Source organism: Sorex fumeus, unplaced genomic scaffold, assembly GCF_029834395.1.
Source record: "Sorex fumeus unplaced genomic scaffold, SorFum_2.1 ptg000007l, whole genome shotgun sequence".
In the NCBI taxonomy this organism is placed as follows: domain Eukaryota; kingdom Metazoa; phylum Chordata; class Mammalia; order Eulipotyphla; family Soricidae; genus Sorex; species Sorex fumeus.
Window position 1 is genome coordinate 22,515,795 of NW_026606064.1, and position 16,469 is coordinate 22,532,263.

The 16,469-nt window shown below is 36.7% G+C and overlaps 1 protein-coding gene across 1 annotated transcript in view; it reads left to right on the top strand.

Annotated features, from left to right (window-relative positions):
- The window catches only part of CSTF3 (cleavage stimulation factor subunit 3), a 94,640-nt gene that overhangs the window by 24,538 nt on the left and 53,633 nt on the right, over positions 1–16,469 (top strand). Inside the window, exons 2-3 of the mRNA XM_056133132.1 lie at positions 89–190; positions 314–409. Coding sequence (XP_055989107.1) covers positions 89–190; positions 314–409 — 198 coding nt within the window. The remainder of the gene's footprint in view (positions 1–88; positions 191–313; positions 410–16,469) is intronic.

Sequence of the window (16,469 nt, forward strand, 5' to 3'; positions counted from 1 at the left end):
ATATCTGAGGGCAATTGTGTGATGTATTTGTTTTAAATTAGGCACTAAATTTTTAAAATATTAACTTCATTATTTTTCCCCCCACCAGGCAGCTGAGTATGTCCCAGAGAAAGTGAAGAAAGCTGAAAAGAAATTAGAAGAAAATCCATATGACCTTGACGCTTGGAGCATTCTCATTCGAGAGGCACAGGTTTAGTGATAATAGGATTACATTTCCTTCTCTATGGGTCCAATCACACTACTTGGTTCTACAGTAAATAATATTTTCATGATCCTAACATTGTAAATGCTGTTTATTGGTTTTCAATTTTAGAATCAACCTATAGACAAAGCACGGAAGACTTATGAACGCCTTGTTTCCCAGTTCCCCAGTTCTGGCAGATTCTGGAAACTATACATTGAAGCTGAGGTTAATATTTTATTTTATTTTTTCTTATATAGCATCTTATGGGAATTGCAGCTTATACATTATAGTGATAGTAAATCAGTTAGGAACGTAGATAGCATACCTAGGACAAGGAGGATTTAAATGTCTCTTGCCTTTATTTTGTAAAATAGGTATGAAGTAGTAATTAAAATGCATTTTTGAAATTTGGGTCTTGATAAATTGATGATTGTTGCATTTTGCAGTTGCAACAACATTAAAACAGTTTCAATGGTATTGGAGTGCTTTAGCCTTTTATTTACTTGTCGTGTCAATTTATTGCCTCCTGTGTCATTTATTTAGATCTCATTTTTCTTTTTATTCCTACTTACAAATGAATATGAATGGTATGAGAAAATACAGAAATGTTTTAGTTTTGTAGAGTATTTTGAGTGTCTGTTGTAAAGTGAAACATCTAGGCAAAAATTATTTCAGATTTAATGTGAAATTGCATGGTTTTATCAATACATGTGTGCACTTCAGTAGTTTAAAGAAAAGTTTTGTAGGATAAAGTTACATTATACAGAATACGCTAATGTGACTCAAACCTATGTAATCATGCTTCACCCAGTGATACTTAATTGATTTTATCTTGAAATTTGAAGCCAGGCATTCTGTTTTAAGATTAAGGTCCCTATTAATTTTTATTAGAAGGAAAATGTTCATTTTTGCAAACTAGAGTTAGCAATCAACATGAAAATAAAGTGTTAACGTGTTGATAACAGTGGCACCATGTAATCATGTTTCAGGTTCTAGTTAATGGGATGAGGTGGGCATAATAGCCACATTAAGCTGAAAATGATACTCATTTTTATAACTGATGACATTTTCTTATCTTGGAGTATTTTATAAAACAAATTAGGTAGTCAAGTACACTGCAGCCTCCTCATAGCATTTTTCACTGTAGCTGAAATTTGATATGTCGGTCATTTTGGACCTTTCCAAAGGGCTTCAGTATCAGCAGTGTTGAACATTTTTCTATGCAACACAATGTTATAACAGACCCGACTAACAGCAGATTGAAATTGAGGCTACAGTGTACTCATTTTATTTGTGCTGTAGTTTTGTTGTATTTGTTGGGAGGGAGGGTACGAAGTAACTGACAAGACCAGGAACATTGTGTGTGTTCATTCTTTGTGTGTTGTGGTAGTGTGTGGTTTGTGTACTTGTATGTGTGAGAGAGGTTGTGTCTTATGTGGCGTCTGGTTGTGGTTTTGGCCCAGGACCATCTGTCTCCTTAAGATTTCATCACTTATTCTTTGGAATCATTTCTTTCCTTAATATATTTGGAATCTTAAAAAGTATACTAGCACAGAATTCACTGAGTGAGTGAGTTGGCATGCTTGAAGTGTGCTAAAGGCAGTGCTGCTTTATATTTTTCATTAATGCAACGATCCTGGGTCACCACACTTGGTCTGCATTCAGTCTATAAACACATTGCATATGTGCTAATTCATCATAAATTAACATGCTTGGTACGTGATACTTTTTGCATAATGTTGTAGTACTTTCTCAGTTAGAAATTTGTTTCTCAAATATTCAGAGAGCATTTTATTACAGCATAAGTTAAACTGAAATTGGCGCTTAAATGCTCCATTTTTTAAGTGTAAACACAATTAGTCTGTCCCATTCCCTAGCTAAGTATATAATCTTTTTAAAACAACAACAATAACAATCAGTCATATGACAGACTACATGAGGGCTGGGGATATGACTCCAGTGTATAGAGCTTGCCTCAAATGTGGGAGTCCCGGGTTGTGATTCATATTACTACCGAAAGGAGGGAGTGGCAGGTGTTATTCCAAAGGCTTTGAAATTTGTCCAGATGATAAGCACATCTCATATATTTGCTTTTTTGGGGGGTGCGGGGGCCACTCCCTGAGTGACCTGGTTCAGTGGCTGTTTCTGGTTCAGTGCTGGGGTGGGGGAGGAGGATTGGGGATTAAACCCAACTTCTAACATGCAAAGCATGTGCTCAACTTTTTAAGCTGTCTCTTCAGCCCATGTCATATATTTTAGAGCTGCTAAGAGCTATTTATCAGTAGGTAATGTTTACAGTTACTTCACATACAGATACATATGTATGAAACATCTGTTGGAAAATGGTAAAGAGGAATTTTGTAAACTTTCTATTTCCAGTTTAGGAATTAAGGTGTTAGTTTTATGCCCATTTCAGAACTGTGGTTTTCTTTCTGATTTACTTACATTTTCAAATACGTATTTGTTTAGATGTGACAGACTAAAGTTTTCTTTGGTCCTCGGACCCAGTGTGACCTCTGATATATCTGGATAAGACCCACCATCTATTTATAATATATTAAATCCGAAATGATAATAAGAATGTAATTACATTAAAGGTGATATTAAAGTATTCACGTAACATCCTGTATGCACTCTCAAGAAAATAAAGTTTTGTTACTACATTTGTTGTAATCAGTACTTTGTGGTGGGATGATTGCAGTGTTTCATTTCTTTCACCTTCAGCTAAATCAACATGTGTGCGTCCAAAGACATTTTGCTCTTATCTAATAGAAAATACATCTTTAATAAAAATATAATTTTCTTCTTCAAATATCTTAAATCTTTCTTAACAGTGTGGCAAAAGAGGGTTATTTTTCATTTTAAACTTGAAAAATTAATTTCCAACCAAATGAGCATAATGTAATTTTTTCTTAGAGGATTTAATTCTTGTCAAAATGTCTGCTTTTTTTATGAGTGAGCATTTAATGGTACCTTGCTACTTGTGTGAAATTTGAGCTTTAAAATGTCATAGTTAATCATTCACTTTACTTTTTTTGCATAGGAATTTTTTTAAGTTAAACTATTGAATTGACATTTAATACCTATTTATAGTCAGTATAGTTACATAATCTCAAGATTGAGCTAAATTACTTAAGTTTTTATATATTTTTATACATTACATAGGAGATATGTCTCAAGTGTTAGATATATTTGTTCTTGAATTTCAAAACTGCTGCCTTATTTTCTTTTTCCTTTTTTCTTTTTGAGACTACACCCTCAGTTCTCAGGGGCCACTGTTGGCTCTGTTCTTGAGTTTCACAGTTCCTGGCAGTACTCAGGGGATTATGCAGTAGCCTGCAATTGAACCCAGCCCTCCAGTATGCACTGTATGTGCTTGAACCTCTTAAACTCTCTGCAGGTCAAAACAGCTATGTTAGTATTGAAGTAATAAACAGTTAAATGATGATGCTTAGTTACAGTAAAGTATCTAAATCAGAAACTTCTGCTTAATTATAAAAGGAAGTGCTTTACTCTATCTTCCATTTAGTCAGTTATTTGGACACTTATCATGTTGCAGTGTATTTTTGAGTTTTGGAAACCGGAGATTTTAGCGGCTAGAGAGATAATCTGTGGGTTAGAATGCTTACCTTGCACTGACCTGGGTTTAATTCCTGGCACTGCAATCCCCTCCAGGAGTGATCTCTGAGAACAAGCTAGGAGTGGACCTTGAGCACTGCCATATGTGGCTCCTAAGCAAAGTGAAGTACCAAACCAGAGTCTCCGTGCTCTTAGTTTTGCCTAATTGTTTTAGCTTATTGGCCCCTCCACCTTTTGGTTTCTGTAACCTTTTATGTAGCAATACACTCAATGTAAGCTATATTTTATTGCTACAGATAACTTTTGAATTGGCCATGTTCCTAAGAAATTTCCCTAAGATCAGGTGATTTTTACCAGCTGAAGGAGAAATGAAAGCAATGCTGTTGGTAATAGAAACAATGTATCTTGCTATCTGTGAAAATTGTATTTCTAATAAAATATATAGAGAATTGATTGCTTTTTATTTTAAAAGTGTAAAAAAGTGAATCTTATACATAATGGGTTATGAAGTAAATCATTTTTAAAAAGCCTTTCTGCTTCGGAAACATGACTTTAAATAATTTTCTTCTTGGAATATGGAACTGAACTCAGGATGGAACATGAGTGACCTAAATTGAAATGAACTTCTCCACTGTCAATGGTTTCATGCCTCCAAATAGCAGTACTGTATTGCAGTATTTTGTGTATTTTAAGTAATGTGATTTTTAAATACAGATAAAATTATTGAATTAACATAGTTTATAATTTCTTTTCTTAAGCTTAAAACCTTTTTGAAAAGTCTGTACTCTTTTCTTATAAATCTGCTCTTTTCCTGTTTGTAATAAATGTTGGTCCATGTCTGTGTGATTATTCAAATGTTACTCTAAAATACAATATACCTTTTAATCTTCAATTTAAATGCATATATAATGTAGACTAGGTATAAAAACATGAAGAATTATTTGAAGACACAAAACTGATCAAAAGTATTTTGATTGCATACTATTTTAAAACAGGAAATAGTTGATTTGTTATTGTTACAAATAGTCAGGTTCTATTTTTAGTTTTTGAAATATCGCATCTTTATCTTTTAAAAATCTTTGTGTCTTACTCTTTTATGACAATAGAGCCATTTTCACTCATTACTGTTGTTTGGGTTTTTTGGGAGTTGACCTTTTTGTTTGTTTTGGGCCATACCCTGTGGTGCTCAGGTTCTGCTGGGGGATATGGCTATGCAGTGCGTTGGTCTCCACTAAATAAAACGTGATCAGCCCATTGAGCTATCTTTCCAATCTCCAGAATATATTCTTTAAAGCAAAACCTTGTGTTAACCTAATGCTTTTTTTTGTTTATATTTCCAAATTTATAAAGCAAAGATAACATTTTGTTACTGATGAACATAAAAATATGTAATCTCCTCCCCCCCCCCCCCCCCCCCCACACACACACACACACACACACGGTTCCAGGTATAAACCCAGGGCATCACTCAAGCAAGGCAAGTGCTTGAGCTACACTTGAGCTGCATCCCTGGTCCTCTTCTACAAAGTTTCATAACATATTTAAACCCAGCTTTTTTATGTTCGATTTTTGTGTTTTCAAAATAAGATTTCGTGGTATAATATGAAAATGTGGAAAAGCATCTTCAACCAGATTTATGACAAGAATATTTGTTCTTTTTTTAAAATGCCCTTAGATCATGCAACTTGAAATTTCCCTGTGGTTAGTGTTTCTGTTGAATTTCTTTAATTTATGAATTAAAACATTTATGGAAAAATGCACAATTCTAATAGTTTTTTTTGTAAATTATTGGCATAGTCAGTAAGATCATAGGAAATTATTTTGGTATATCCTTCCTTTCTCAAGAGGTGTTAATTAAAGATAGACTCCAAAATGGCTTTTATGAATAAGCACAAACACATTTTTAAGCTTTTTATACAGAATTGGAAATCTCATTATTTGGAGAGGGAGCTAATCCAGTCTGGTTCCTTATGTTCAAAGAACCAAGGATGCAGAGTACTCTTAGAGAACCAGATCAAAATGGACCTTTTCTCTAGAAAACATCTTAAAGTCAAATATTCAGATGATTTCTAATGAGTTCATTATTTTTGTTCTGTATGTTCTTTTCAACTTGCAAAGAACTATTTCTGATTGAATCTGATTCAGATCACTTCTTAGAAATGAAGATGTCTCAAGTACATAGTGATATCTGTAAATATGTGTGCTTCTAAATGTGGATAAGAATGCACCTATTTGCTTAGAGAAAATTTTTTTAAGTTTTATTTTTTGGTGCCCAAGAGACTGTATGTGGTGCTTGTAATTCAAAACAGAATCATTCCTGTGCAAAGCAAACAGGCACCATACCCCTGTTGACCCATTTGGCAGTTTAGGAACAGAAAACTGCGTGTCAGAGTACCACTATACCACTGTCCTGTTGTTCACCGGTTTGCTCGAGCGGGCACCAGTGAAGTCTCCATTGTGAGACTTGTTACTGTGTTTGGCATATCAAATATGTAATGGGGAACTTGCCAGGCTCTGCCATGCAGGCGGCTACTCAGTAGCTCGCCGGGCTCTCTCTGAGAGGGACGAAGGAATCTAACCAGGGTCGGCCACATGCAAGGCAAACGCCCCACCTGCTGTGCTATCGCTCCAGTTCAAAGTATCAAGCTCAAATAAATATACTCTTCGTGTAGTGTTTTGGGACCACACCTCAAGGTGCTCCAGATTTACTCCTTGCTCTGTGCTCAGTAATCTCTCCTGGCAGACTTGGGGGACCATTATGGGATGCCAGGGATCCAACTTGGGTCAGCTGCACGTTACCTTCCCAGTGCTGTATTACCTCTTGGCCCCTCTCTGCATATTTAAAGTCCACTTCACTTTTGTTTTGTTTTGGGCTCCATCTGACTGTACTTGGGGTATTGTTCCCTGCAGTGATCACAGGGCTATATCTTGCCTCAGCCCTTTTTGAGTTTTATCTCCAGCCTCCACAGTCAATTTATTTGTATATCTTTTTGTTTGGGGGCCACCTATACCAGTGCTCAGGGATTACTCCTGGCTCTGTGCTCAGGGATCATTATAATAGTCTGTAGGGGGACCATTTGCTACCGTAGCACTAGCTCAGTTGTGGAGCACTTGCCTTGTATGTGTGAGGCTCTGACTTGAGTCCTTGGCACCCTCCCCTCAATTGTTGGAATTGATGTATGATAATTGAAATTAGGGATAATACTTGGAATAAGATCTGATGATAACTAAGTTATAAGTTAGATTTTTAAAAATGAGCACAATTTTAACCCAAGTATAGGTGATATGTAAGCCTGAAAATTGCCATATGGTATGGTACTTTTTTCTTTCTAATGGCATAATTTTAAAATTTACAGCAAAAGATAATTGTATTTTTCAGATTATTATGGTACACTACTTAACACCTCTGACTTCCATAATAATTGATTTTGGGGGTGGCATTTTCTGGAAGAAAAAACGGAAGGAAAATGTATTGTCTGAGCCAGGGAGGTTGCTCAGAGGGCTGAAGTGCATGCTTTGCATTGGAGAGTTCTGAATTCTGTATCTTCCACTCTTCCCCCCGCCCCCCGACCCCATGCCAGAGCACAACTGGGCATGATTCCCACATGCAAAGAATATGCTGTATAGCTGAGCTACACCTCCAGCCTCAGTGATTGTTTTCTTAAAATTATTTTTACTCAACTGAATATTAAAACTATTAGCGTTTTTGGTTTGGGGCTACACCTGTCAGTGCTTCAGGCTTACTCCGAACTTTGTACTCAGTCATCAGCTCCTGGCAAGGATCAGGGCACTATATGTATTTGGGTGCCAGGGATTGACCCTGGATAAGCCTTGTGCAAGGCAGAAAGACTAGGTGTTTAAAAGTTTAGAATTGGAAGATGAATTGATTTTTTTAACATTCATTTTGGCTTCATGATTTTACAGTATGTAATTTTCAGGCAGATAGTGTTCATGTACCATGCTTTCCATTGCAGAGTCACGATTGCTCCTGACTCTTGGACCCTTCTTCATTTGTTTATTTGTACGCCTTCAGCTCATTTGGTCTCTAGTTTATTTGTTTTTGGGTTTTGGGCCACACCTAGCAGTGCACAGGGCTTACATCTGCCTCTGCACTCTGATTACTCCTGCCAGTGCTCAGAGACCATATGGGGTGTTGGTGATTGAAGCTGGGTCGGCCACATGCAAGACAAATATCCTACCTGCTGTACTACTCAGTTCCGATCCTTGTTATCTCTTAATAGTTTACATACTTGACTGCTTTGGAGTTGATCACCTTGGAAACTTTAAACCTTCATATTATCAAATTGCTACTGTTGACTCAATTTCCAAAGGGTAGACATGAAATATTTTGGGGTGAGTCTGATGGTCATTTTTGGGAATTGAAACCTGAAGGCAGTAGTTAAGTCTTAATGATGTGTGTATATTTCATACTATACAGAATACTGCCTATACCCATGTGGACAATAAAGTGATTATTCTCTTGGCTTGTTCATTTTACTATATTGTGTTTATCAGTCAGTATTAAGCATTAATCTTTGAGCATTTACTGAGTTTCCTAGTATTCTTGACAGTGTGCTGACTGTTACATTTGTAATCATGATTAGAGTTGTATTTATGGACTTTGACAATGTTCTTGATCTTTTGATATCAAAACTTTGTTTTGGGCTCCAAAAACTTTTTTTTTTTTACTTTTAGGTCAAACACTTATGTTCAGGGTACATTTCTGGCTGGGCTCGGGGACCATTTGGAAATCTGGGGATCAAACCCAGGTCAGCTTTGTGCTTGGCAAATTCCTACCCACTATACTGTCTCCTCCAGAAACATTTTTTAATGAATGCATAATAATTGCAGTACCAGGTTCTTTGGGAATTAGACTACAAAGGAAGTTCTCAAAGTATTAAGGTAGCCACACAGGCTAGATAGCATAGCTGAAAAAAGTTTCTATGTCATTTTCGTAATGTTTGAGTACCACAGCTTTTCAGATTATTAGCTACCATCCATTCATTTAGTTACTGCTTCAGTCTTTATATGTAAACTAATCATGGGTGGAGGGAGGTTTGTTGAATTTCTTACAAAGAACTAGTCTTTTCTAGCTACTAGTGAGATGATGCACACCACACTGTGCTGGGGGATCATGCAGTGACAGGAATTGAACCACGGTCAAAGAATGTACTTTAATCCTTTGGGCCATCTCCCCTGGACTTTGTTTCTGAATTCTCCAAAAATCAAGTCAACTCTTTCCAATCATTTTTATATTAATGTACCTCCCTCAATTTATTCCCCCTTTTGTCTTTATAGTTTCAGAATTAAGTAGATTTTTTTTTTAAGTTCAGTTAATATTAAGAGATTGGGCTCTTTTCAATTACACGTGATAATTTTATCACCCATAACTATTTCAGTAATACCAGAGTTTTGTAAAACAAATGCCAAGAATGGTACTACCTTATAGAGTATAGAATGTAGGCTATATGAATATTCCAACAAACAACTTTTTATGTACACATTACCTCAATCACCACTTCCTTGATAAACAATTTTGACTTGTGTAATTGAATTTTTAAGTTTGTGGTTCTCAGGATTTGTTACGTGAGGTAATGCCAAGAAAGTTGTTAGATTATTGTTTAGAGATGAAAATTCAAGTTATATGCCAGTCATTGGGAATCCATGATGTAATTTGTTGGATATTAAACAGCAGGTTAATATTTTTAATACTTACAAAGCTGACATTTTAATAAAGCAGTTTTTATCATGTATCTTGTTGTTTTGAATCTGGACAAAAACATTGCTGGAACAATGCATGGAATTCCAAAATACATACACCTTTCTCATAGTTTAACATTGTACATATTCTTATCTGTGTGTGTGTTTTTTTCTGTGAACCATAGGGTATTAGATTTCATTCACTGTGATCTTAATACTAAGGCTGTATTTCTCAATAAAAATAGTTTCATGAATAAATTCTTTTGAAAACAGAGGATATTTTACATTAACAATGTTAACCTAATTCTATGTTCTTCTAATATTTTCCTGTATATACCAATTTTCTTCTAAATCATCTGTTCCATGATCATTGTATACATAATGATAGGGTTGTAGATTTTTAGAAACTGCACCTGCAGGTTACCTAATAATGTTCTGTGTTGTCTTGAATTTTTTTCCACAGCAATGTTAGCATGTAAGAATGAATGAAATGAAATTATTTAAGGGTCTGCTATAGTTGTCATTACTTCTTAGTCTAATGTTGAACATTTCCTCTGCTTAAATTTTCCCTTTTTTTTTTTTAGGAGTGGGGGGATCGGTTTTGGACTACATCCAGAGGTGCTCAGGGGCTATTCCTGTTTAAACTCGGGGTCTCCTGGCTATTTCTTCACAGATACAGATTTTAGTTTTACATTATTTTATATTTTAACTGAAAAACTACAAATGATGTTCTGTGATCAGAGACAGCATACTGATATTTATTCACTACATAATATTTATGATGTCATTGTTGACCATTTGCTTTGTTGATACTATTTTTTTCTTTTGTGATTAATAAAAAGGAGATCTTTGATTCTCTAAATATCCTATTTTTTTTCCAACTGCTCCATTTGATTCTTGCCTGGATTAATGGGTAGCTTTTATATACTTTTTGACATATGTTTTTATTGTTCGTTGAGTATGATTGCTATTAATGACTGAAATTTTATTTTAAATTAGCTTAGAATAAACTAATTTATATTAGAAAATATTAGCTGCTTCTTATGCCATCACTTTTCTCCCTTTAAAGAACTTGCCTAATGAGTGGTTAGAAAAGGTAATGTACAGGATTTTGATTGGTTTATAATGTTTTCAAAATATAAAATTAGGTTCTGTCAGTAATGTCTTTAAATACTATCATGCTGTCTGGAGAAGATAAAAATTTTCTCCAAGGTTGGAGCGATAATACAGCAGGTAGGATGCTTGTCTTGCATGTAACTGACCTCAGTTTTGGTTTTCAGCATCTCATATTCCCCCTGAGTAGCTCCAGGAGGAATTCCTGAGTGCAGAGCCAAGAGGAGACCCTGAACACTGCTAGGTGTGGCCCTAATCCCCTCTTTTTTTTCTCCTTCTCATTAGAAACCTAATGTGTTACACATGTAATTACCCTCATGGATGCAATTGACTAAATAATATCCTTATTTTTTACTAAATAATTTCCTTATTTTGGGTTTTGGTTTTTGCTTTATTTTTGGGCCATACAGAATGCCAAAGATTGAACCCTCGTTAGGCATGTGCAAGGCAAGTGCACTACATACTACTGCTCCAGTTGATTTTATTTCAAATACAGATTACATAGTGTGGCTACCACCAGCTTGGAGGTCACTCCTGGTGGTGCCTGGTGGATCATGCATTGCTGGGGATCAAACTCAGTCCTCCTACCTGCATAGCCTGAGGTCCAGCTCACTAAGCTCACTAAGCTATCTCTTACGGCTCAAGAGTTCAACTTTTGATTTAACTTCATGTTGTGTGTGGGTTGTTGTTGGTTTTTTGGATTTTTTTTTCCCCACACCAAAATTTCTTACTCCTGATTCTGCTCAGAGATCACTGCTGGCATGGTGGGGGAGACCATTTGGGATACTGGGATTTGAACCTGGGTTAGCAACGCAAGGTAGTTAGAAAAAAATGCAAATCATCAAATCCTGTCAATCATTTTTCTAACTACGTTCTGTATTATATCTGGCCACATATATTTTATTTGGTTTTGGGTCATAGCCAGCAATGCTCAGGGGTTATTCCTGGCTCTGCACTCAGGAATTACTCCTGGCAGTGCTTGGGGGACCATATGGATGCTGGGTACAAAAGCCAGGTCAGACACATGCAAAGCCTTACCTGCCTATTGCCTCAGTCCCCATACACATACACATACACACACACACACACACACACACGTGTTTTTTTAATAGTCATATTAGAAAGTTCAAGTGAATATGGAAGGGGTTAAGTGCATGCCTAATAGGGAGTCAACCCCCGTTTGATCTGTGGTACTGCATGGACACCATAGTACAAGTAGGCATAGCCCAGACTTCACCTACTTCCCCCCAAAGTTCAAGTTATTATATATTAATGTGTTTACAAATACCATACTTTAGGTTACTTATTTAAATAGCTTTTCAGTCTTATTGGTTTGTTTTTGTGTTACTCTGGCACATTCTGATGATATACCATTTTTGATGCTTATGTTTTATCCAGAGTTATTTTATATTTGTATTTTATGCAAGGCAAGCATGTTAACCATTTATTGTCTCTGACCCAATTTCTTAACTTTTGAAACACAAATTAGGAAGTTAGAAATGTAAAGGATTAAAAAGATTTAGGCATTAGAGAAATAGTACAGTGGGTGCTTTATTTGCACAGCAGTTGACCCAGGTTTGATCCCCAAAACTCTATATGGTCCCTTGAACAACACCAGAAGTGATCCAGAGTAAGCATGGAGCAGTCAGGTGTGCCTCCCCACCCAAAACGAAACAATGGGGAGGGGGATTAAAATGATAAAGCATAGAAATACTGTTTCCTGTGATGTCCACTATATTTCAATTTGAACAAAAGTAAAAAACCATTTTTGTATAGTTAAGTAGGATGGATGGACTGGAGTGGTAGCACAGCGGATTGGGTATTTGCCTTGCATGCAGCTGGCCTGGGTTTGATTCCTCCGTCCCTCTAGGAGAGCCCGACAAGCTACCAAGAGTATCCCACCCGCATGGCAGAGCCTGGCAAGCTCCCCTTGGTGTATTCAATATGCCAAAAACAGTAACAACACATCTCACAGTGAAGACGTTACTGGTGCCTGCTCCAGCAAATCGATGAACAATGGGAGGACAATGCTAAGAAGGATGGATATTTCCTTCAGGTTTAGAGTTCTTCCCTACTATCTATACAATACCTTATACAATTCTTCAAGCGTGCTTAAAGAATTGTTTACAGAATTCATGGGATGGTACAAATTACTCCAAAGTGTAGACAGACAATAGGATTTGTCTTTTTTTGGAGTAGATATACTAGAGTAGATAGGCTGGAATGATATGATTTGGGATGATGCACTATGAATTTACACTTTTTTTGTTCTTTTCTCTCCTGAATATTATAAAAATTTAGAAATGTTGAATGGTATAGCAAAAATATATTTTCCCCTTAACTGTTTGCCACCTCTACTTTATATTCGAACATGTACTGAACCACAGTGCAGTATTACCATGCTGAAAAGTAGTATTCTAAGTTGTTTATAAGTAATTCATACTTTCACTTTTTCAGCTGTCCCAGGTTTGTTTTCTAAAGCTCCCTATTTCTTTGATCAGTGCAGTTGCAGTTGGTTTGTGTTTTTTTTTTTTTTTTGTTTTTGTTTTTGCTTTTTGGGTCACACCTGGTGATGCACAGAGGTTACTCCTGGCAGTGCTCAGGGGACCATATGGGATGCTGGGAATCAAACTCAGGTTGGCCGCGTGCAAGGAAAACGCCCTACCCGCTGTGCTATCTCTCCAGCCCCTGCAATTGTATTTAATGTTTTTGTTTGTTTTTTAGCCATACACAGCTGTGCTCAGGGCTTACTCTTAGCTCTGCATTCTTGGGGGACCATAAGGGGTGCTGGGGATTGAACCTGGGTCAGCCATGTGCAAGGCCAAGGGGCCCTACCTACTATACTATATCTGCGGCCCCTATTTTATGTTCCAATGGTTCCTTTTGCTATGATTTTTGTTTAAGTAGCATACATACTTAATACTCTTGCTCTCTTTGGGGACCTCTCCTAGTGATTCTCAACTAGCCAGGCTAGGTGTTCAGTGTGTGGGCCCTGTTGTGCCAGGACCTATCTGGGAAATCCCAACTGTATGACCTCAGGACTATTCCCGGAGATGCTCAAGGAGCCTTGTTGAAGGTCAAGCCAGTGTTGGCCACATGCAAGGCATGCACCTTAACTTCTGTAATATCTCTTCACACCCTTTTATTCTCACTTTCATCTGCATGGAAAAACTAATGTGAATTTCAATGTTAAAATAATTTGCTTATATGTATTTCAGTGATCTGTAAGTAAAAAGTCCTATTTAGTACCGTAAAGGATAATTGACTTTTAGGATTGCCATGATATTCAGTATGGAAGGACTTTATAAATTTTCTGACTCAACTTGTTTTGTTCAGAATTTAAATACATTCGCAATGGGGGATTTTTTTTTCTTTTTGCAGGGGGAGTCATTTATAGATTAAGGGATTGTACTCTAATTTTTCAAAGTAATTAATTTTTATTTACATTTTCTGTGTAGAGCCATAAAACAACATTCTGTAGAAATTGGACATTTATAAGGAAAATGATGTGAGGAAGGCACTTTTGAAAGTGTTTTCTTCTAGAATTTCGTTTATAAAAACAATTTAGGGGCCAAATCCACCTGTAGTCAGGGTTTATGCCTGGCTCTGCACAGGGATCACTTCTCATTCAGGGGACAATATGAGGTGCCAGGGATCAAACCCAAGTTGGCCACATACAAAGCAAACGCTATCAGCTGTATTATTTCCAACTCATTTGGTGTAACCCAGAAACCTACGTAGAATTTCAAAAGTGAAAAAAATATTGTTTCAAAGCCTGTTACTGATTTTCACTTGTATTTAAATAATTTATTCCTCAGTACTACCTCAGTAATAGCTAAAATTTATTAGGCTTTTGTTATATTTTGGGTACCATGTTTTACCTTTTGAGATAGGTACATATATTCCCTACTTTTTCAGATGCTCAGCCTTCCTTACATTTAATCAAAATGCATCTTGATTTTGTCAAAAAATAGAAATATCTTATTGGACAAAAGGAGGTGCTGAACCTTACCAAGCTGTGCTCAGCATTCACTCCCAGCATTATAGGCCAGGTGGTACAGCCAGGTGCTTGCTTCAAGGTAAGGCTACACCTATTTGGGGGTGAAGTAAGGGATGTAATACTGATGATTGAATTTGGGTTTCAATCATATAAGACCAGCACTCTCCACTTTTGAGTTACTGTCTTGGCCCCCTCCTTTTTTAGATTTAAATGATTCAAATAAGATAGCAAAACCGGGGCTGGAGTGAGAGCACAGAGGGTAGGGCATTTGCCTTGCATTTTGGCTGATCCGGGTTTGATTCCCAGCATCCCACATGGTCCCATAAGCACCGCCAGGGTTGATAACTGAATGCAGAGTGAGGAGTAACCCCTATGTGTCGCCGGGTGTGACCCAAAAAGCAAAAAGCAAAAAAAAAAAGGCAATGCCACATTAAGCTGTTGGGAAGTGGAAAAATTTGGGTCATCTATTTTAATGCTTGAGTTACCCTGGTACTAACTTACGGGACCTAAAATACAGAATATAAAATGTAGTATAAATGGCTATTAGTAGGTTCATACCTGACTTTTTATCTTGGTTTATAAGGTGGGGGTGGAATTTGTGCTTTGGAGCTTCAGGGGACACAAATATGTGCCAGGGATCAAACCCAGGCCTCATGCATTGTACCCTTTGGAGTTAATTCTCTGGCCTCCAAGAGCCAATAAGTAAGAGGTTCTGGCTATTCTTTATATTTTTAGCCATTGTACTTTGGTCTGATTTCAAATAATAGAAGTGAATTCTTTCACAGAGGCAACAACTTTAATTCTAGACTTTCATTAGAACATATCCTTTAATAGTTCCAAACATTTATATTCAACATTAATGGGTGAACAACAGATTTTACCTGTTTTTTGAGTTTTATTAGGATATTAAAACCTTTGTAATTTATAACTGGCAATTTGAACTTATAACACTTATGATTTAGGTAACTGTTAGACTTTGAATATATGCTTATTAAACAGTTGTCTTTATTTTCATTGCTGTATAGGAAACAAGCAGAATAAGTTATTTGATTGGATAAAGCAGGGTGGATTTTTTTGGGTGGGGGAGGTGAGGGGTTGGGGAGAAGTGCTTTAAAACGTGAAAGTATGAAGCAACTTAATTTTAAAAAGTGCAAATGAGAATATAAGTCACAGGCACAATCTTTACTTATTGTGGGGAAAATACTGAAACTGGATCATCATTTCTACTTGTAATTTGTGGTCTGTCAGACTTAGAAATTAATGAACTACTGTTAAAACGTCTCAAATCTGTCACGAAAATTGAAATTTCATGAAACTTCTGATACTTCTGATACAGCTCAACTGATACTAAGTGTCATTACAACGGTATGTCAAAATTTGAATTATTTATCTATAAAACAGTTCTTTGATTCTAAGTTCTTCACATAATTTCTTTGACTTGTATATTTGTGAAATAAATTGGTGGTGTAGCATGTATCTATGCTTTTAATTTTTTTTTTATTTTTTGCTTTTTGGGTCGCACTCGGGGATGCACAGGGATTAGTCCTCACTCTGCATTCAGGAATTACTCCTGGCGGTGCTCAGAGGTCCATACGGGGTGCTGGGAATCAAATCCAGGTCGGGCCACGTGCAAGGCAAACGCCCTACCCACAGTGCTATAGCTCCGGCACCCTATGCTTTAAAATTTTTTTATCTTTGCCTGTGATTGGCATTGAACCCTGGATCTTTTTTTTTTCTTTTTGGGTCACACTCAGGGTTGCACAGGGGTTACTCCTGGCTCTGCACTCAGGAATTACTCCTGGCAGTGCTCGGGAAGACCATATGGGATGTTGGGAATTGAACCCAGGTTGGCCTCGTGCTAGGCAAATGCCCTACCCACACTGCTATTGCTCC